This window comes from Epinephelus fuscoguttatus, linkage group LG3 (genome assembly GCF_011397635.1).
Source record: "Epinephelus fuscoguttatus linkage group LG3, E.fuscoguttatus.final_Chr_v1".
Classification (NCBI taxonomy): Eukaryota; Metazoa; Chordata; class Actinopteri; order Perciformes; family Serranidae; genus Epinephelus; species Epinephelus fuscoguttatus.
Genome location: NC_064754.1, coordinates 41,721,248 through 41,744,168, shown reverse-complemented (window position 1 = coordinate 41,744,168; position 22,921 = coordinate 41,721,248). Strand labels below are relative to the sequence as shown.

The following is a 22,921-nucleotide window of genomic DNA, read 5'->3' as shown; positions in this document are numbered from 1 at the left end:
TTCAGTTCTGCAGTTGCATGAAGTTGGAGGACTTGCATAAAACATACAAAAGAAAAGATGCAGCAGAGGCCGGGTGTTATTCACACTAGTCCCTAATATTTGTAACGCTTCAGAAACACTGAATCCTACACTTCCCATAATGCTAGCAATGGGCAAAAATTAATGAATAGATCTTTTTGAATGAGTCTTTTTAATGTCCACTGTGTACGGCCAGTCTGTTGAACGTCCCAGTGCTCATGATTCTGTAACATGTCATGACATAGTGCTGCAATAGCACTGAATGACTAAACTTACTACCTAAACTAAACTAAATGGGACTCCAGTCCAGACCTCTGCCAGCCAAGGCCAACAGTGCATTCAAGTCCTCTTCTGATAGTTGCTCTCTTGACTTCAGTGTGTTCATGAGCTTTAACTTGTAATGTGGAAACAACACAGACGCAACAAAAAAGATGTGGCGTATTTTATTGCTCAGAATGTGAAATAACACATTGATAATAAAGGGCAAAGGAAACAGATGAGGTGAGCCATTAAATACGATGGGGAACTCATTATTCAGATTATTCTGACACCGCATTAATGCACAACGCCTTCTCACTCCGACCTCCTCACATATCGACATTTGGTCATGGACTTTCCATGTCCAGATACGAAGTGCAAGGTACCCTGGGTGCATTGGTTATTGATGCCTGCCTGTTACATGCGTTGTCTTTTTTCAAAATACACTTCCGTTTTCACAGGAAATGTACGGTTTGCATACTGTCGCTTTCAAAGTAAAGGCACTATGTACAACACTGCAAATTGATGGGTTTTTTTTTACGTTCGACAACTAACGTATGTGGTTGGGTTTAGGAAAAAATAACAGGCTTTGGCTTTATCAGGTTTATAATCTTACAGGATGTGACCACCACTCTCGCAGGAGAAAGTCAGTGTTTGTTGGACCCGTCTCCCACCTCCCACTCACTGTACTCGTACTTTTGCTGCCTTCGCTTTTGTTCTTGTCCTGAGGCATTTCTCCCTGACTCTGCCGGCCATCGTTAAACTATAACAGTGACCAGCTGCGTATCACGCTGACGTTAAAGGACAGCTTTTTTGATTGGATTTGATCGCCCTGCCCATCATATTGCAACTCAGTAGCATCTTTCATTAGACACTGTTTGCCTGGTAAATGTCTCACTAAGGTGCTTTCTGTTGGAGACAAATAGGTAGCTTTCTTCAAGATCAAGAGTTTAAAAAAAATTTAGGGTTATTTTCACAGACTTGACAAAGATCCTGCAGAGCCAAACACAACATACGGCTTTCACAAGCTGAATATAATTCCTCATGATGAGTAAACTGACCTCTTTGTGTAAAATCGGTGAAGTGCCCCTAATTGTGTTACAGCCATATGGTTGGTTTAACCTGGAGGCCGCTGGGGAAAGAAATTAGCTACTGTGTCCCTCCAACCTCATTCACCCACCACCATTGTATCATGTATTTTGTGCCCTCTCACCTCCAAGTCCCAATCAAATACAGTGAACACACTGGACAGAGACCCAGTACTTCTGTGCTAGGATAATTTTGATTTTCTTTATTTTTGTGTCATGCACATAAAGTGCCCAACCCTCATAGGTTTACACGACACCAAAAGCACAACTGTGGTGGTCAAACATTTAATTTCATTACAAAACTACGGGTTATTTTACAGCTCAGTCTGAAACAAAATATTCGGCCTTCTCTCCCAAGCTTGGCAAATAAAATCTGCTACAAAACATTCCCTCCTGAAGCACAGCTCAAGTCTTTCATCCAACCGAAAGAACTCAACATAAATGGATATTGTTTTACTAAAAAGCACATCCCCTACGTGCTCATAAAAAAAAGACAGTAAACCGCTTTCTTAAAAATACCTGTGCCTATTTTCTGTGTCAGTTATTTTGTAGTCATTTCATTAAACACAACTCCATTCAGGATTATAAACCATGTGAGCAATATTTTGAGGCTTGTGTCCAACAAACTTTTCAAAACCAACAATCTTACAATCATGCAGCAATTGGCTCTCGAGTGCTCTTTTTATATTCCTCCATCAGTTTTCATACATCCAACCAAGTGCAACACCATGAATGCCTTCGAGGAGAGACTGTCCAAAAGTGTGTGTGTTATACCCATTAGTACGATTCATTGCATTTGAGAGCACAGAGAGATGCAAAAGACAGAGTTACTGGAGAGAGACTGAGGAGGCAGAGGGATGCAGGAGGAGAATGAGGGTCGGCTTTTCACCCCACCTTTGACTGTGGACATTTGTAGCAGTTATAAACAGCTTTAGCTTCAGAAGCGGTCTGATGGCACGTCTTATGGTTACGATCTAGTTTGTTCAAAACATACAGATGCCTTAAGACATGGACACTTATCACAGTTGACACATAGTGAACTTGGGGCTCCCAGGGACATCAGGATCTGGGGCCAGTTTGTAATCGAGCCTTGGCATCAGCGATTCAGATTATCAGTACTGTACTATGTGTGTGTAAAGGAGGGCAAGGTAATGAGGAATGAAATGGATTGAGGACCAGTTTGATGACTAAATGTTTAAGCAGTTTTACACAGGAGGTATATCTCTCTGGAAAGCATTTGGATGTATTAAATTCACCTACTGTGTGTGCTCATGGATTTGTAGAAGCACTAGAAACCATTTTTTCCACATCTTTTTGGCTCATGACATAGTAGGTGTATGGACTAATGGAGAGACTTTTATCCCCTGCATCCACCAGCATAAATATTTAATATGATAATACACCTCTCGGATAATCCTACGCCCACATGCACGCACGCACGTCTAAAGCAGAAGCCTGACAGAGAAGCTTCTACATTAAATTGATTTCCACAGATATATGGCTGTTGTTGTTGCCATACAGAGCGCCCTGTCCGCCTTTGGAGACACTTGTTCCTGCCCTTCCCACGGGTGAGCTGTCTGCTGTGACCCCTCCACAGCTGCCTGGCAGCTGCGGCCTTGGACATCAGAGCACAAAGAGAGGTTGCACACTACTAACATATATGACTGAAATGTGGGGCATGAAATGGTAACAGATTAGTTACTGATGACTTCTTTTTAATCCAACCAAAATGAAGGCACATGATTATCTGGGTCTGTCTGTGTTTGTAAATGATAAATCAGAATCCAAACCAACCAAAGCCAGTATATCTAATTTTAGTGTTGTGAACTAACTGTTAATGTGTGGTCTCACCATGGATGTATTAAGAGGTGTGATTGAGAGGGTCTCTCACAGTTCTTCAGTGCCTCAGAGTGTCTTAGGACTTTTTTCCCTGACTCTTTCCTCATAGGCAGTGCAAACCCCTAAGATGTGTACAGCAAACACAAAATTAATTTAAAATGAATGAAAGATACATCCTGGGATGCTCTGGGACACATCCTCAGTGATGTGCCTGAGATCACTGGGCGTTTCAGGTGTTTCAAGATCAGACGCCCTCACTCAGGTGACCCAGCCAGGGTTGATCAGGCCCTGGCTTGTGTCCCAGCAGCACTGTTCCACTGATCACTTCTCCTGATCCAAAGCCATCTGGAGGCTCTCTCTGCAGCCACCATGGTGTTCTTTATGGCTTTCCTCTTCGCAGTCCCTGTGATGCCAAGCAGTGTGTAAACTTTGCACAGCGAGCGGCCAGCAAAGCCTCGGCACCCCACTTCTATGGGCTCGCAGCATGCCTTCCAGCCTCTTCCTTGGCATTGCTCCAGGAAAGCACAATGTCTGGCCTCAGGGATGTTGTTGTGACGTGGTCCGGGAACTTGAGTTGCTTGCCCAAGTCTACTCTCAGCTCCCAGTCAGACTCTGAGATGAGTAGGCCGGCTGCTGGTTTGGGTTGTGACTGAGGCTGCTCTCCAGCCCTGACAAAGATGATGTTCCTCTTGCTTTGCTGTGCTTGTTGGTGTTGTTGTGGGCTACAGCTCTGGAGATGGCTTCAGCAGCTGCCTTCAGCACTTGGTCATGCTGCCAGCGATAGCAACCCTCCCCCAGTGCTTTTGGGCAGCTGCTGAGGATGTGCTCAAGTGAACTCTCCCGGAGCACAAGCTGGAGAGTCGGCCATGCCCCAGAGATGAAGATTAGCTGGGCTAGGTAGGACATCATACACAGCTGTGATGATGAACCTGATGTGCCGGGGTTCTGCCTGCCAGAGCTCGGCCCAGGTCACCTTCCTGTCCAGCGCCCCCTCCCACCTCATCCATGCTCTCTGCTTCTGCATGCCCACCATCCTGCTGGTCCGCTCCTCCTCGACTATTTTAGAATATATTGTAGCACCATTAGTGAACGCTTTTGTGCACGCAAGTACGATTAATACAAGGAATAATTATTTGATCTGTAAAAAGCCTAAAAAGACAATTTAAAAAAGGCCCATCAATGTTTTCTGGTTTCGTTCGATCAAGAGTCCAAAACTCAAAGATGTCCAGTTTAAAATGAAAAGAGAGAAAGGCATCAAATCTTAACATTTGAGAGGCACGTGGGACATTTTTCAAATTTTTGCTTGAAAAACCCAAACAAACAATTAATCAAACAATCAAACTAAACGATTAATCAATTACCAAAATCAGAATGTCTGGTGTTTACAATAAATAAATGAAACAAACAAAAAACAAACTTATATCCTCTGAATATTAATTTGTCTTAGAAACTGAAATAATAATCGATAAGATTAATTTCTTGAGCTCTTCCTCTGTAACAGAATCCACTTTTGTCTTTATAAGGTTTGTCATCAGTTGCCTCTTTCCTCATATTTCTAACAATTATACATTCTAATAATTAATATATCCAATTTAATAATCAATATATTTTAATTATATATATATATATATATATATATATATATATATATATATGTTATTATATAATAATAACATATATATAATTATAATTATATATATATGTTTTTATTAGATATTTCTATTGTGACATGCTCGACTGTTTCTTCCTGCCGTGTTTTAGTTCTGCTACTTTTGTGTAGAGCCCTAACTTGTACAACCGCCTGCCAGGCTAGGCTCAGGGCACAAATTATCCACGATTCTGTACGTCATGACGTAGTAATCACATCTCAGTTCTCGCGTGAACACACGACAGTTGAATTTGAAAACAGGCGCTAGTGTTGTGAGAAGCAAACGGATGAAAAGGTAACGTTGCCTTTCTAAAACTCATAATAAGTTTAATTATTCTGTAGAATTCGTTACTGCTTCAATTTTATGATGCGGGATCATGTAAAATGTCACTGAGGAACTCCCGTACGGTGTAGCTAGTTTACGTTGTTTTCTTACTTTCCTTTCTGAGGGAGTTGGGTCGAGGTGGGGCTTTTAGCTAACGAGGCTCTAGAGACAAACAGGCTGCCGCCGTTATCATTCCGTTAAAACGTTAGCGGAGGCGTCAGTTACCGCGAGGAAAACTTATACAGCTTTTTAACTTATTCTGTCTTTCAATTTGGTTTTGTGGTGAAGGAAAGATGACTGCGGACAATGAAATAGACATTAAAGAGGCGTTTCAGCGCGCTCAGAAGGGCCACAACAACAAAGCTAAGCTGGTGGCGAGCCTCAACAGCCGATACAACAAGGTAAGTGCTGATATGTAAAACTGTCATGGACCCTACCATCTATCCACTGTGTTTCTGTTTTACAATTAGACATAACCTACCACGCTTACTCATAGTTTAAATCCATGTCTGTATTATGGAAGAAAGTTGGTTCTGGTAAAGGCTGTATTGTTATTATTTTTAATATGATGAAATTGCTGAATTTACATATAACTTGTGTAAAAAAGTAGAACATTTCTCAAAGGTACTTTACTTTAAGACATGGTATATGAAAAGACAAATAGGATTTTTTTTAATTAAAATGGAATAAAACTTGAGAGTAAAAAATAGAGTGATAGCCCCAAATATAATTTAATAAAAGGAAACGGCAAACAAAAAAGTTCCAGTCCACTATTTAAACGTGTTTAAGTGGGAGCAGATCTTATGTTTTCTGGAAGTTTGTTCCAAATATGTGGTACGAGAAACTGACAGCTGCTTCTCTGCGTTTTGATTTGACCCCGGAGAATAGAAATGAAATGGTATGAGATTTTCAGGGTATGATAATCTCAAAAAATAAATCAGAATTATTATTATTATCAGTCAGACTGACCTTTAAAGGAATGCAAATGAAAGGATTATTTCATCAGTGTAATTGAAACTTGGAACCATTTTTTGAAGGATGTATTTGTAGAAAGCCTCCCTTTTAAAAATAATTAAAATATAGGTGAGATTGTCCATCCATGAGCATGTTTTTCCCCTAATATCATAGATGAGCAAATGTACACAGTTTGGTAACCATCAGTTTTCATATCATGGTATACCATGATACGGCTGAAACCCTACTGGCGACAGTAAGCAAAACTGTCATTTTCACATATTGCCTTATTCCATCTTTTTTTTTTTTTTTTTTTTTTTAAATCTAATCTACTGTGTCTCCTGGTTTGCCTCCCCTGTCACCTGTCACTGATGATATTCTCCATCTCCTCAACCAGCTTGAGGACAAGACACTGTTCCATGAGGAGTTTGTCCACTACCTGAAGTACGCCATGATCGTCTACAAGCGTGAACCTACAGTCGAAAATGTCATTGACTTTGTTGCGAGGTTTGCAGCAAGTTTCCAATCTCCATCTAAAACAGAGGAGCAGGAGCAGCAGGGGGAGGAGGAGGAGGAGGAGGAAGAAGAAGAAGAAGATGCTGAGGATGATCATCCATTTCTGAGTTTCATCTTTAACTTCCTGTTGGAGGTAAAAACATTATTACATGAGGGTATGCACACTGTTTGTTCTTCTTCTAACCTCTTCATCCTCTTGAGGGTCGCGGGGGGGCTGGAGCCTATCCCAGCTGACATCGGGTGAGAGGCAGGGTACACTCTGGACAGGTCGCCAGACTATCGCAGGGCTGACACATAGAGACAAACAACCATTCACGCTCACATTCACACCTATGGACAATTTAGAGTTACCAATTAACCTAGTCCCCAATCTGCATGTCTCTGGACTGTGGGAGGAAGCCAGAGTGCCCGGAGAGAACCCACGCTGACACGGGGAGAACATGCAAACTCCGCACAGAAGGGCTCCCACGCAGGATCGAACTGGCAACCCTCTTGCTGTGAGGCGAGAGTGCTAACCACACCACCACTGTGCCGCCCCTGTTTGTTCTATATGTACTAAATGATTTCAACAGGTCAACTTTGTGACAGATGAATTTATAAACTTTTTGAAGACATCTTTTAATGTTAATACAGTTCGTACATTGATAACAAAAACTTTGCTGACTTTGTTGTGGGTATTTGCTGTACAGAGAAGCACAGATGTGATTGATGTGTCTGCTGCCACTTAATCTGATTTTATCTTGTCTCATTTGTCTCCCCTCTCTTCCTGTTGGACTCTGTCTGTTTCTCACTCATACATTTTCCTATGGTATGCAACCTCTTTTTCTCTGTCTCGTCTGTCTTCTTTCCGTTGATCCATGCTCACTCTTCTTCCTGTGTTGTCTGCCCTTTTTTCGTTTTCTCCCCAATCCTATGTCTCATTCCTTCTTTTTCCTCTTCTTCTCCCAAACTGTTTGGACCGCTGCATTTTCTGCTGTTCTCTTTTCTCAGTCTCATAAAGCCAATAGCCACGCGGTGCGTTTTCGTGTGTGCCAGCTGATCAACAAGTTGTTGGGCAGTATGGCGGAGAACGCCCAGATAGACGATGACCTCTTTGATCGCATCCATCAAGCCATGCTGGTCCGTGTCACTGACAAGTTCCCCAATGTAAGGATTCAGGCTGCTCTAGCCATGACGCGCCTACAACAACCAATGGATCCTGACTGTCCAACCATCAGCGGTCTGTTTGTTTTTTTTTCTATCCATGCCTACTTCTTTTTGATTTGACAGCACTTGAGCAAACACTGTAATTTCACAAGTTGTCAACTCCATTTTTTAACAATGCTTTGCTTTTGTCTTTTCAAAATATGATATGGTGTTATCATTACAGCACATTTCTTTGATAACCAAATTTGAGAGAGAGCATTGTTTGAACTTGCTATTGGTCCCACTAACTCTAATGCTCTATTTCTGTCCACTGTTCAGCGTACATGTTGATTCTGGAAAATGATACCAATGCTGAGGTGAGACGTGCCGTTCTTTCCTGCATCGCGATGTCCCCTAGCACCCTCCCCAAAGTAATCAAACGCACCCGAGACATCAAAGAGAATGTTCGCAAGCTAGCCTACCAGGTAACCACAGTTGCAGTCAAATGTTGTTGTCTTGATCTGACTGAACGTTGGGACCAGAGGTTTGAAACATTTGTCTTTGTTTTCTGTTTTAAGGTTCTGGCTGACAAAGTTCATATCAAAGCTTTGACCATCGCTCAGAGGGTTAGTCTGCTGCAGCAGGGTCTCCATGACACCTCAGGTAATGATGATTTTCTTGCCTGTGTGTGCGTGACGTGACATTTACACAGACACATTTTTCAAGCAAGCACTTTCAGTAAGCAAAACAAATCCACTAAAGCTGCAACAAACAATTATTTTTATTGTCAATTAATTCCATTGTTGTCTTGATTAGCATTTTGAGCGATGCAGGAAAAAGTACTTAAACCTGGAAATGAGTTTGCATTTTAGCACTATCAGTTCCTTCCTCTTAAAGTTTTTTGAATGGGTTCTTGGTGAGATGCCTGAAATAAGGTCTGTGGTTAACACAAACTAAAGTGATTTTCACACTTTGTTCTTCGACATTAAATATATCAGTTCAGTAAACACCCCACGTGTGAATTTTGAAGCCTCTAGGTGTCTTAAAAAAGGCGGTTGCTAACAAGTGGCTAAATAAGACAATACAGTATCATGCCAAACATGCCTTAACTGCATAGTTGTGGTGGTGGCAATGAAGTCATGCAAACATGGTGTTGTTTGTTTATAGCCTAACATTAGCTTTTTACTTTTTGTGATTGCATTTATGCTTCAGAAATTGCAAAAGTGGTGTTCATTTGTGAAGATTATCTTGCTGTGCGAAACGTCTAAACTGTTTGCCACAGAGTTTATTTTCTGCAATAATCCAAATTACAATGGCTTTTTGTTGAGGCAGTTGGGGAGGCAAAAAAAAATGCCGTCCCTGCAGCATTCTAAAGTCAGTGAAATGTCAAAAATGTATTTGAATTTATTTCACAATGCTGTATAGCAGAGAAATGTGCACTTTCTCACATTGGAGTTGCTGGAACCAGTAATTTAAGGGAAATAGTAATTTTCACCTGGCTAAACTACTATGAATTTTCTATTTATTTTGCTTTTGATCAACAGATTTCAGTTCTAAATTCCATTGTGCCCATTAAATATGTCTGATTGGCCGTGTGTGTTATAGAAGCGGTGAGGGAGGTGGTGTGTTCTCGCCTACTGCCGGCTTGGATACTTCGGCTGGATGGTAATGTCATAGAGCTGCTCCACAGGCTGGATGTAGAGAACTGTGCCCAAACAGCTTTGGACACACTGAAAGCCATCCTCGAAGGCACACCTCCTGAAGAACTGGTGCAGAACAGAGCTCAGCTAGACAACAGGTACACTTCAAACTCTGGCTCTCACATGTTGTCACATGATCAATTGAATGTCTGAAGTTAAAAGATTATGTGTGATTCAACAGGAAGCTGATCCCGGTGGATTCTCTGTCCTGTGAGAATGTGCTTTACTGGAGGGCTCTGTGTGAGTTCATCAAGGCTAAAGGAGATGATGGTGATGAAATGCTGGAGCAAGTGCTACCAGACCCCGACACTTATGCGGACTACCTCTACGGGTAAGAGAAGTTTACCTGATTACATTTCTAGTTTTCTTGCTGTCATCTGTATATTTTAGCCTCAGTGCAGATCAGTAGCAACAGTGTCAACAGATTGATTTAATCTTGTAGTTAAAGGATGGGTTCACTCTTTTGATGTTTTTCTTAAAACAATAGCCAGCTAACCACATGAACTCTGAAACATGTTTTTCTAACCATTCCTCCTGTTCATACTGGACATTTAGAGATCATTTCCTAATGCTCTGTTAATGTAAGAGACTTGTGGCAACAATCCAGTCCTTATTCTGTGCAAAAATACATTCAAAACTTTAAAGACAATAAGTAGGTAACTGTGTGGTGTTCCTACACAATATGGGAAAGTATGTAGTTTGATTTTAGTCATTTTCAGGTCTGGATAAGTATGGGGCAAAGAAAAAAAAGAGTGGAAAGATATTTGTTTTCAGAGTATTGCCCCTGTTTGATCAGCCTTATTATCAGAATGGGAGAGCGTTTTTCAGTGATCTCAGGTGCAAAGTACAGAAATAAATATCATCATGAGAAGACACTAACACTAAAAACAACCTAGGAATAAAACTACTGTAAAAACAGACATTAGCAATAAAAACAAACACAGTTACTAAAAACAATATAAAATAAAATAGTTAGAATGTGCCAGGTACAGGTGTAACTGTACCAAATCTGGACTTCTGAGACCAAATTAGTTTGAAAGAAAATGCAACAATGTAAGATAATATAATATTAAGTTTGTCTGAACATTAATGAATTATGCAGTGATGTAATTATAAAAGTAAACAGGCTATCTTTTCTGTTTCTATGGACAAAGTAAATAAACGAGGCTCAGGCATTTAACTTTTTTCAACTTATTTGGGGTTCTTATACATAAAAGGGGTTTAGAATATGGGTATAACAGTTCTATAATATTATTTTATCAATATGTTAAGATTGGTTTAATTCCTTTTTGGGCAGAAATGTTTGACAGTGCAGTATCGTCCAACTTTCTGCATAAGAATGTGGACCCAGTGGCCACAATGGGTAAAAGCAAGTTTTCCGAGGACTTGCTATCTGTATTCAGATGTCAAATATGGTCTGAAAAATCTACAGAGAAGTCTGGAAAAGTATGGAATTTTCAAATGTAAAGTGTGTAGGGACATTGACTGTCTCATGTATCATGCTCCATCTTTTGTTGCAGTTCCTCCACTGCAGCTAAGAATGGAAACACAGTATGGGGAACTCAAAGAGGGAATTCTCCACTACAGGGGCTGTAACTCTGGACAGTATTTACTTTGATAGGTCTAACTTAATCTGCCAAGGCCTCATGTTAACGTCAGTGAAAGTTTCGAATATATTTTTGCTCAGAATGAGGACTGTGGATTGTGTCTCCCATCACTTATATCAGAAGCATTTTAGCCACCGATCTTTTATCGTCCTTTATGAACAGGAGGAATCATTACACCAAGATGCAACTGTTCATGTTGTTTTACATGAGCAAGTGACTATTTTATCAAGCCAAACTTGAAAAATTGTAGATCTAACCTTCAATATCTTTAGTAGTTGCCTAACACAGTTGCCATAATGCTCATGTTGTTACTCAGGTATCTGAATGCAGGTCCGGTGTTCTCAGAGGAGTTCTTTCTGTATGTAACTGTGTGGCTAATCCATTGCTTAAGTTCAACTTAACCCGACTAGATATTTTAAACTGTAGAATTTATATTAAAAAAAGACAAAAAAAAAACAAGGACAACAGTTTCTGTTGATGTTCTTGTAAGTCTTTTTTAATTTACATGATCAAAGCCAAATACTTCAAAAACAGCTGTGATCAAGTTTACATGCCGCGGGGACCCAACAGATCGTGTACTATGACTGCTTTGAAATGTAGCTGCAGGCTGTCACATTTAAGATACTGAACTGCTCCCAATACACAGTAACACTTTAGAATTTGTAGTATCTTTGCACTGGTTAATGTTTTATTCTTATAGATCTAGTTTTGCCTTTGATGGCTAGACCGCAGCGTTGATCTGGAGACTGGTCATTGTGATTGTTATTCAGAATCTTCTACAAACCTTCTTTTACCTTAAAGTTACACCCTGAATATGCTGTGTGTGTGTGTAGCTTCTACACACACACACAGCATATTCAGGGTGTGTAGCTTCTACTCTTATATTTACTTCAAAATATGACTTTTAGCATGAATTTACAGAATGCCTTCCACACTCATTTCTGCTTTTAAATCCCAGTAATCTCAGTAGTATCATCGTCTCTAGGCACCATTGTTGGAGCATTCTGCTGTTTACCAGCTGCCTAATGTATGTGACGCTGCACTGTGAAATGCTCCTAATTACATTTGCTGTAACTGAGTGGCACGCTTAACATTCATCTGCTCATAAAACCCACTTGGCTGCTAGCTAATATGTCTGTGTGTAGCTGTGGCTTGTAGGTAGAGCTGGTGCAGTGTTTAGCTACTTACAGTGTTGCTGTATTGCATTTAGTATGATAGTTATTTATTCTGAGTTGTATCCCTGTGATTCTGGTACCCGAGGGCAGTGTTATCTAATCTGAGAGCTGTTGTAATCTCTGAGTTGTATGACTCTTGACTCTGACTGCAGATATCTGAAGGCTGTGCCTCTGCTGTCAGAGGAACAGAGGGCTGACTTTAACCAGCTGGAGCTCGTCATGACAAAGGAGTTCATCTCCCAACAGCTCATCCATCTCATCGGATGCCTGGATACCAATGAGGAGGGCGGCAGGTAAGATGGGGAACAGAGTTGTGTTGGTAAAATGATGAACAGATGGTGTGGGAGGGAAAGACGCAATAACAAAACAAATGTGGACATCAACTGGGAAGGAAAGGAGTGGGGAAGTATGAGAGGAAGGATGTAGGGCTGCATAATTATTCAAAATATTATTGAAATTGCAATATAGCCATATCACAGGAGCTGTGGTTTTTTGATAAAAGGTAATTTGTCACAACGTACCATTAAAATGAAGCACTGGGGTGCTACAGAGATGCCTCTGCCTACAAACCATATTCCAGACATATAGGAACATGCTTGTTTGTTACAGACATCAGCAAAAATCTCACCATTTTAATTTTTTATTTTAATTTTTATTCAATGAAAATGAAATGCAAAAATTACCATTCTCACTTAAATCGCGACTTATATTGCAATCACAACATCTGTCAAAATAATGGCAATATGATTTTAGTGCAGCCCGAGAAGAACGGATAGACTGCAGCTTTAAATGAGGAAAGGAGAGAATTTTAATAGCGACAGACGCTCACCAGTGGCCCAACTGTGACCGACGGCCGACTGTCAGCTTGTTTCAGGACCAAAACGATGACTGAAATCATTAATTTATTATCAGAATAGTTCTAATAAATTTCTGTCGATCAACTACTCAATTAATTGACTGAACACTTCAGATATAGACCAGTCACAGTAATGTTCCTCTTACACTGTGAGCTGATTGGTTGGTTTAATATCTGGTTAGATGTTTTGGATGTTGCAGCTTTTCTCTTTTTAAATACCTGAGATTCAAACATTGTATTGAATTCTGCAGTATGTGTTCATTTAGTTTAAGAGATCTGTAGTGTCAGTAAATAAAAAAATCAGTTCATGTCATGAATGTTGAAATTAGCTATAGAGACCAAAACTGTTTTTTTTGTGTCAGGTTGTAAACATGTTTATTTCTGTTGTGAAGTTGGGCATTTTTACATGGGGGTCTGTGGGGATTAGTCTCGCTCACCAGACCTTTCTCAAGAAAAGAAAGGTCTGGCTGGGCCGACTCTCACTTTGAGATTGGAGGAAAAAACGCCCCGGCTGCTTGTATTTCTTTCAACCAATCACAATCGTTCTGGGCGGTGCCACAGCAACGGTGCGCTTGCAAAAATATTGCCGGGGGGAAACAGGTTTTGGTGTAACACGCCCACAAAAATATTGCCAACAGGGTGAGAACCATGACAGAAAAATGGCTACATCCCCGCAAGATCAAACACCGCAAAAGTCAGTAAAGGACGTGTTGAAAACGGTTGAAAACTGCTACATAACCGGAGGTGGTAGGGCGGGACTTCAGCGGGTGGCTCGTTCTGCCCAATGAGAGGCTGATCTATGCAGCGAACTTCCACCCACTCAGACTAGCGGGGATTGACTCACTTCTGGAGCCGGCCTCAAGTGACCATTCAAGGAACTGCAGTTTTTGGCACTGCAGTGTTGGCTTCATTTCTTTAGCCCTTGAGGTTGTTGCTTGTTTGTCATCAGCTTGTTTATTATCTTGTTATATTGTGTGTTTTGTAGGAAGCGTGTGTTGGCTGTCCTGCAGGAGATGTTGGCTCTCCCACAGACTCCCTCCTCCCTTGTCTCACTTCTAACTGAAAAGCTCCTCACCCTCATTCCTGATGACAACAGACGCATACAGACTGTAAGTTTCATTTTACACTAAAATCTGAACAACTTCACTTCTGTAAATTAAATGTTAATTAAATTCACACACTGCTTCTTTTCAACACAAAAGGGGAAATACATTTATCAGTACTAGGGATAAGAATCTCTAGGATATCACAAATGGATTTAATTAAGATTCAGAGGGTTACGATATGATTATAAAAAAATTATCAGTGGCATCTTGATGCATATAAATTTGAAATAAGATAATTTTTCTCACTGTGACTACTTGCTATTTTTAAAAAAAAAAAGTGTATTTGTAATGATTAATAATTCAAATGAACTGACGACTTTACTTCCCTTAGCTTTCATATAACTTATTTGCTTGTTCTCTGCTCGGCAGCAACTACAACTGAGTGTTTTCCTCCAGTTCTCGGTGGAAACATTAAATATAGTTTCCCATGTTTCCAAAAATATTTCACTTTGTTGAGACACGACTTGCATTCAGTGTGGCTCCGTTTCCCTTCAACTCTACAGAAGCCAAAATGCTTCCATGCTAGCTTCAAAGCCAGGGGACGTTGGTTGGATTATATCCATCTGCTGTTGCTCACACTTAGCCATCCTTACCAATACTCAAGAGGTAGCCAAGCTTAGGACATAAGCACGACACCGTTACATTTCATTATCCGGTTTGTTCCACTGTAAGGAGCATATAACCCGTCTTACAGAACTGTTAAAGGCGATCATAATGTGGTGAACTGGGTTTTGTATCCAATTAATGACTTTTCTGCATCGAGAGATAATCTTTCAAGAAAGAATTGTGGTGAATCAAAGAATTGATCCCCACCCCACCCCTAATCAGTGTCCTTCATATATTCAGTTGACAGACCAATAATGACAGAATTTAAATGATAAAGCTGGTATTATTTGTGAGTGTTTCCACATGGACACACTTTAGGGGGATGAATTGTTGTGCAGACGGTTGCATGAATTAAACTGTCCTTTGCTACTAAAGATGTTTTGTTTGAGATGTCACAAAATTAAGCAGATTTTCTATTCTGTGGCCGCATCATTACCACTGAGATTGATGTCTGAATGAGCTGGCTTTGTGTTACACAGGTGGCAGAAATCATCTCCGATGTGAGGGAGCCCATCACGGAGGCCAGTCAGCCAGCGGATGAGAACATGAGCCGCCGGCAGCAGGTCCAGGTGGGCAAAACTCTGCCAAGTGAAAGCAATTAGATTCAGTAATCCTTTCCAAATACCCTACTGTTTTTTGGATGGATGAAAACAGCACATATTGGCACACTGCTAGTTTTTATTTGGTTGAAAAGATAAAATTCTTGCAAAGCTACAGAATGATTGATTGCTGCAAATGGATATTAAGGTTTCCTTATTTTCAATGAACCAAATAATAAATAGATGAAAGGTTTATATATTTTTTTAAAATCAAGAAAAGTAACAATCTATCTTATCTTCTTTTTTTTTCCAAGTCTTCTCTGTTTTGTGCTCTGTGAACATTTCCCCTTTGTCTGTTTTCATCCCTTTGTTTTCCCATCCCTCCATAGCTCTAGCTGGCAGATGGTTTGTATTTGGAGGCAAAGCATGTTCAAGTGAGGTGGAAGGTGCATATTTTTGCCTGCTGTATCCACGCCAAGTCGTTCCTTTTTAATATTAGTTTTTATCCTGATTTACTCCCTGTTAAAATCAGTGGTTACCTAGAAACACAGATCAGCACAGAGGGATTGCTTCCAACTTTCTCAATATATCTCACCTCTTCTTCTTTCAAAGTGTGTAATACCTTTGAAGGCCAAACAGCTGCAGAGGAAGTCAGTCCTTGCCCAGGTGTTTACCTTCCATTCCGTCTGTGCACCTGAGTTCTCTCCCCATCTCTTTCTTTTCCAGTCAGTAAAGGCAAAGTAGCCTCGAGAGAGTTGTGGCGTGGCCCAGAGCCCCAGGTGTTGTTGTTTTTCCTGTAAATGGAGGTGCAGTTGCCCATCTCAACAGTTGAGAATTCTCTGGAGTGTATTCCAGCTAAGGAGTAACTCGCTCCTCTTCTGTTTATATCTCCATCTCCTCCCCTCCAGCTTGCAGAGGTGAAGGTGTGCATCTTGGAGGCTAAACAAACCCTGGAGGATTGTATCAGTGCCCAGGACTTCAGTCGTGCTGCGGAGCTGAAGGAGTCCATCACAGAGTTCGAGAATCGCAGGAACCAGATCATTCAGGAAATCGCAGCGAGTAGCCAGCCAGCCGACAAGGAAACCCGCACTGAGAAGGTCCATAACCACACAGAAAGCCCCGCCTTTGTGCCTCTATATGTTATTTAATATGATTTACCCTGTATGGTTAGAGATGGTTTGGGTTTCCTCCTAAAATAAAATGAGGAAAGGTTGTAACGCCTTTTGTTTTTTTTTGTTTTTCCAGAATGACCCAGAGACTCTTCTGAGGTGTTTAACAATGTGTGCAGAGCTGCTAAAGCAGATGAGCATCAAGACACGGATTGGTCCAACCATAAGCGCCTTAATGTCCTCACTGGTATAAACCCACACTGCACACATAAATCATATTTTTCACAAATTTTCTGTCGATGTACAAATCCCGAACTCCTAATGGATCTTTAGATACAGGAGTATCAGCACCAAGATACCTGCTATAGTTTTGGTTAGACTGTACGGCTCGACTTTTGTCAATGGTTCCCTTACTGCCAGTGGATGCAGTGTGTATATCTGTTGCTGGGGATACACCAATTGCAAAGTTCTAGGCTGATAGCAATATTTAAAATAAACAAAATCAACAACAACAACAAAATCTTATTTTGTTATTCATTGCCCCTTTTGTGCCATTAAAAATAACTGAACTGTTACTCAGCCTTAAGTTATCAATTTTTGAATGAACAAAAATGTAACTGTACAAATTTATGAAAGAGCCTTTAATCAAGCCTTTAACATGAAAAACATATTTTTGAATTAAAAGTAACCTGCCCCACAAACCTTTATACTTGATATATCATAATTCCTCCGTAATATTTGAATCACTGTGAAAACATCAACACATTTCTCCTTCAAACAGCTGTATTTACTCAGGTTTTTTGCAAAAACTTAATTTTACAAGATTGCATTTGTACACATCATGATATGGTTATAATTTACCTTTGCCCAATACTAATATATACTGAACAGAACTTGAAAGCATCATAATGTAACTTGATGTAGCCTCCCTTTAGTTGTCAGTTCTGGCCACTGCCCACTGGCTGCTAACAGCTAACGTTAACTTGCTCTTCTACTGCCAATGTCAGCACATATTTGTTGTTCCCGATGTGGCATTATCAGGGAAACAATAGGTCTGTCCCCTGACAAGTTTACTGCATCCTTTCATCCCAGTGGCACCTGGAGAAGATCTCTGTTTTGTCTAGAACGCTTTGCTTGTTAGCCTGCAAAATAATATGACACAACAGAAAACGGCCACTGCCATCGGTAAATGTCATCTTATTTGCTGATAGGCTGATGGCAGTCTACCAGGTGAATATTGGCTGATCTAGTGTTAGGGCAATAAATCTGTGCATCCCTATCTGTTGCACATATTTTGTTTAAATATCGTTGTTTCCCCTCTGATTGGACAGCATGTTTTCAGTACCACACCAAAAATGTGAAGTATTAAGCCATTAAAATGTAGAGTAACTTGGCAGTTTGACTGATGGTTCATTGCTTAACCCTTGTTAGTGTTATAATTATTTCTTTTGAAGTCAAAAATGAAGTCAAAAGCCTTTTATCCCAACTGATGGAAGCTTTGAATCATCTGTGACTATTTGCTTATTGTTTTTTAAAAAAATATAATTTGTGTGTGGAGATTAAGTAAATTCAGTAAAAGTTGGTTGATTTTCTTTCATCTCTGTCAGGTCCTGCCCAGTATAGCAAATGCTCACCCTGCTGTCCGTAACATGGCCGTGGTGTGTCTGGGAACATGCACTCTGCACAGCAAGGAGCTGGCCAAAACCCACATGGTTCTTCTTCTGCAGGTAATGTGATATATGCTACACGTTAAACAGTCACTTGTCCCAAATCCAAAAATATTTGGATATAAAATGTCATCACAGCATCATCTTATTCTACCAGATGTTTGTGTGAAATTTTTCTCATTAACATATAAGTTCCTTAGTTATGGCCAAAAATATATTTTATGAGGTCACAGTGACCTTTGACCCCCAAATTCTAATCACTTTATCCTTTCACCCAAGTGGATGTTTGTGCCAGATTTGAGGAAGTTCCTCAAGGCCTTCTTGAGAGACCGCATTCATGAGAATGAGACGGATGGACAATCCAAAAACATAATGCCTCCAGCCATGGCTATCGCTGGCCTGGCGTGGAGGCATATATAAAACTTGCATGACTAAGGCCAAGTGGAAAAACATATCTTTGTAATTTTGATTTACCGACCCCAAAGACGCAGCCATGTATGTTATGTACAGCCAATACTATAATTGTGTCTACCTGTGTTTTCAGATTGCCCAGCTGGATGAGGTGAAGATCCGTATCAGTGCTCTGCGGTCCATCATCGACCTGCTGCTGCTGTTTGGCTTCCAGCTGCTCTCTGAAACAGATGGCACTCAGACAGCCCTGCCTTCCCAGTCACCAGACAGACAGGACGAGGACGCTCCAGTGACCGAGGAGAAGAGAGATGTACCAGAGGACACCGCACAGAGTATCCTGGTGATGTTTTCCGAGTTCCTGGACAGTGAGGTGAGGTTGAGGGTGAAATATTGACTCAATAAACAGAAGTGTTTATAAATGTTCTCTTGGATGTAAAATAGCTGAAGAAAGTGTTACTGAATTATGTGTGGTTTCAGGTGTCTGACCTGCGCACAGAGGCAGCAGAAGGTCTAGCCAAACTGATGTACACTGGCCGTATCTCCAGTGCCAAGATGCTCTCCCGTCTGGTGTTGCTGTGGTACAACCCTGTCACTGAGGACGACACCCGACTGCGGCACTGCCTTGGTGTCTTCTTCCAGCTATACGCCCGCGAGAGCAGGTCACACACGCACACATACACACAACAATGAGCTATGTGTTAAATTAAAGTTATTCCTGTGTATTCACATCCTCCTGTTGTTAGTATGATTACTTGCCCAGGTGAAGTTATTAGTTATGCAGTATAAACTAATATGGAGCGTATTTTTATGTGTTACAGGGTCCACCAGGAGGTCATGGAGGAGGGTTTCCTGCCAACTGTTCGGACTCTGATGAATGCCCCAGCCACCTCTCCACTAGCTGAGGTGGATATTAACAATGTGGTCGAGCTACTTGTCGAGCTGACCCGTCCAAGTGCACTTATCAAGCCCTCAACAAACACGGAGGTAGGAAACATCCCCGGAGCGACTGTAAACTCTCAAACCCCTCAGTGATCAGTCTGGGTTGTTCCTTATTAGCGTTTATGTTTTTATTGGTGCTTCGTGGGTAGAAAGCAATATGATGAAGAGCTCAAATACACGTTCAACACTTCAGCACAGATGGGGGTTGCTTATTGTTCTCTTGAATGCTTCTGTTCTCATTGGAGCATGCAGAGCTTTAATTCTCAGTTGTTAGAGTAAACTGTTTGTAAAAGGCTTCATGTGATACCAGAAAAATTGGATTCATTGAGTGCATATATATGTCTTTAGGAGGTGTGTGTCCATGACTACTTGGCGGTGCGTATGTGTGGGGAGATGTTGAAGGACCCTACAGCCCCTGAGGTGCGTCTCTATGCCAAGACTTTAAGCAACCTGGAGCTGAGCAGAGATGAGACGGTCAGGAAGGACCTGCAGACGCTGCTGCAGCAGCTTGTACAGGTAAAGACAGACACCACAGCTCTAAAGAGTCTGCAGCCATGTTAGCAGCTCTGTGAGGCTGTACTTGAGCACAGTGATGCTTTAAGTTAAACAATAACATCACCATGCTAGCATGCTCACAATGAAAATGCTAACATGTTTAAGAAATACTTCAACCACAAAATGACCATTGGTATATAAATAACGCTCTGTGCATTTCCCTGAATTCATGAAGAAAACTCGCGTGCCCAATCATACATAACAGCCGTGCATTAGACTGTTTGTACTGACATGTTTTCAATCACATTTTAGCAAAAATATGAGAGTTTGCAAACGGATGTTATGACATAGTTTTGCTGTTGTTAAAAGGGCCCCCCTTTTACTCCAATTCACCAAGAATTTTCTCCATTTTTGGATTCTTTGTTCTCCATTGAGGCATGCCAGAAACAATTTTTGTCACAAATTCAAGGTAATGTGGTGAGTAACTGATATACAAATGGTTATTTTGTGGGTGAAGTATTCCTTTAAGGAGGTTTATTGTTGACTATGTTAAAGGGGAACTACACCCATTTACAGAATTCATACATGTTACTCCTATGGTCTAATACAGTCTAAAAATATTAGTAAACATGAACATCTGTCTCTAAAATCCAAAAACGAGTACTAAACTAAAGTTTGTGATGTCATAAGCCCCGTTTCCACCAAACACATTCGGTATAGTACCTTTGGAACCAAAAGTAACGCTTCAGATATGGTACTTAGACCCTCCTCCGACTCCAGCTGCTGCGAGAGGCAGCAAAACATCCTTTCATTTTATAATAACAGTCTACTAATAAAACTCTCTGCGGTATGAACAGTGGTTAGATGTGGCTCAAAACCAGCCACAATGCGGCCCTGAGCAAAGTCACTGTCCACTATTGACCATTCAACAGACTGCAGTGTTCACAGCTCCACCTTTAAGTACCAGATCTGTGTGCTAGGTACCCCAACGGAGGGGTTACCAAAAATGGGGATGGTACAGAACGGTTCCATTGGTACCATTCACAACTTTTCACAGAGGAAATGGGAAAAAAACATACTGAAATGAACTTAACCGTACTGCTCGGTGGAAACGGGGCTATAGGGTACAAAGTCAGGAGCTGCTTCACAGACAGTGAATGGTGAAAGATGTTATAGATGACACAGAGCAGCCAGGGGAATGTTGTGAGTATATGGGAACATCTTCTGTTTCAGGATTGAGAACACTACAATAGAATGAAGCTCATTTGGGTAGATAAGAAGATGAAGTTTGAGACTTCTTTGTTTCTGGGCTTGAGAGAGACTAGCTCATGTTCACACACACACTGACTGTACTTTCCTAGCCCATGGAAATAACGTCTGTACAAAATGTTGTGGCGATCCATCAAACCCTTGTTGAGATATATTTCAATCTGAACCAACAAAATGACATTCATTGCCAACCCAGGAACCACATAACTAGTGTGGCTAAGAACACAGCCTTGTACTGTTTTAGATATATATATCTGCCTCTTGACTGGCTTAATGTTTCATTTTTCCTCTTTCTGTCCTTTTTCTCTTCAGGTGGTGAAGGATCGTGTCTGCCTCCGCGCTCTGGAGAAAATGATTTATCAGCTAGTGGACTCAAAAGAACAGGCCGAGCTCCTCAGTGCCAGCGCGCTCCAACCATTGGATGTCAATGCAGATGGTACACATGCAAAAACACTGACAGCCTGTATAAAAGAACCTGACATCCCGCTGAGCCTCTGTAACAAATGTTGCCTTCTCGGTGCCTGTGTCTAACTAGATTTACCCCACAAACGTTTGTGACAACTCTTCCTGTAAAAGGATTATGTCATATTACCAGAATGTTGCTAAATGGATTAAAATTCCTCCAAATCCCATTCGCTGTCTGTCAAGATGAGAATACAGCTAGCACAGAGAGGAACTGCAAATATATGAATTTTCTGTCTTTATCTTTCCACAGAGGCCGCAACAGACGATCCATCTAAATCTGCCAAGAGAGCCAAAAGAGGTAATGCAGGTTGTGTATACTCATCTGAACCTGCAGTTGTTCATAGTGCCACTGTATTTTTAGAGCTCCTCTTGAGGTAACCTGAGTGTTTGTGTGCACAGGTCAGAGGAAAGTGTACACAGCCAAAGGAGGCAGAAAGCCGAGCAGGAGGGCAGAGTCATCAGAGGAGAGGTGAGTGATAGCACTTAACTCTGTCAGCACATGAGGAAACATGATGACTTTACAAATATCAGTATGTACAGCTATGATGTATACATGATTTGATACCATCACTTTATAGTCACATTGTCTTATACATCTGCTCCTTTTTGTTTTGGCCTCAGTGATGGAGAAAATGTTCCAGAGCCAGTTTCTGTGGTGCGTCCCTCACGGAGGGCTAAGACCGCAGCTCTTGAAAAGACAAAGCTGGACCTCAACACCCTTATCAATCAGGAGGCCAATGTGTCATAGATGTCAGGTCATGATCAGATGTGCAAAAATGGAAATGAGTTATTTTGTAAACTGGTGTTCAAGTTCTTCAGTCTCCAATAATTCACAAATACTTTCGTAATGTGGAGCCATTTACTACCTCTTCTGTAGTAAAACTGATGTCAGTAGTTACTTAACTTCTGACTAACAGCCCTCACAATGGGGTCTCCTCTTTATCTGTTGTCATATTTACTCTTTTGTTTCTGTTTGTTTCAGGTTTTGTCATTTTAATCATTAAAGTGAAATATGTTTATAAAGCTTGTCCTCTTCATTATCACAAAACCCTATCAGTGGTCCCCAGCCTTGTTGGCTCAGTATACACATATCAGCCATAACATTAAGGGCCAGGATGCATGCTGTCTCTCTTAATTACCTGGGGAACCAGAGGTTGGCAGCCAGGTGCTACTCTTTTGCCTACTCTGTGCTACTTTTCAAGGGTG

General features: G+C 41.0%; 1 protein-coding gene across 2 annotated transcripts; it reads left to right on the top strand.

The window, feature by feature from the left end:
- The first annotated feature begins 5,080 nt into the window (after positions 1-5,080).
- Positions 5,081-22,703, top strand: ncapg (non-SMC condensin I complex, subunit G). Of its 2 annotated transcripts, none has more exons than XM_049572662.1 (22): positions 5,081-5,146; positions 5,465-5,577; positions 6,528-6,779; positions 7,637-7,865; positions 8,111-8,256; positions 8,350-8,434; positions 9,377-9,569; positions 9,653-9,802; positions 12,406-12,546; positions 14,095-14,218; positions 15,301-15,390; positions 16,269-16,457; positions 16,606-16,716; positions 18,077-18,196; positions 18,681-18,917; positions 19,025-19,206; positions 19,366-19,531; positions 19,835-20,002; positions 21,563-21,686; positions 21,966-22,013; positions 22,115-22,184; positions 22,337-22,703. In XM_049572662.1, the coding sequence occupies exons 2-22, from the start codon at positions 5,470-5,472 to the stop codon at positions 22,461-22,463; spliced, it is 3,060 nt and encodes a 1,019-aa protein (XP_049428619.1). In that variant the 5' UTR covers positions 5,081-5,146; positions 5,465-5,469; the 3' UTR covers positions 22,464-22,703. The 2 variants fall into 2 exon arrangements, with proteins under 2 accessions (XP_049428619.1, XP_049428620.1); XM_049572663.1 differs by having other exon boundaries at positions 5,096-5,146; positions 5,470-5,577.
- Positions 22,704-22,921: the final 218 nt, after the last annotated feature.

Coding starts and splice junctions, on each gene's coding strand:
- ncapg (XM_049572662.1), top strand. CDS start 5,470: ATGACTGCGGACAATGAAATAGACATTAAAGAGGCGTTTCAGCGCGCT. Junction 12,547..14,094: donor ACCAATGAGGAGGGCGGCAG/GTAAGATGGGGA, acceptor TGTGTTTTGTAG/GAAGCGTGTGTTGGCTGTCC. Junction 19,207..19,365: donor CTATACGCCCGCGAGAGCAG/GTCACACACGCA, acceptor TATGTGTTACAG/GGTCCACCAGGAGGTCATGG.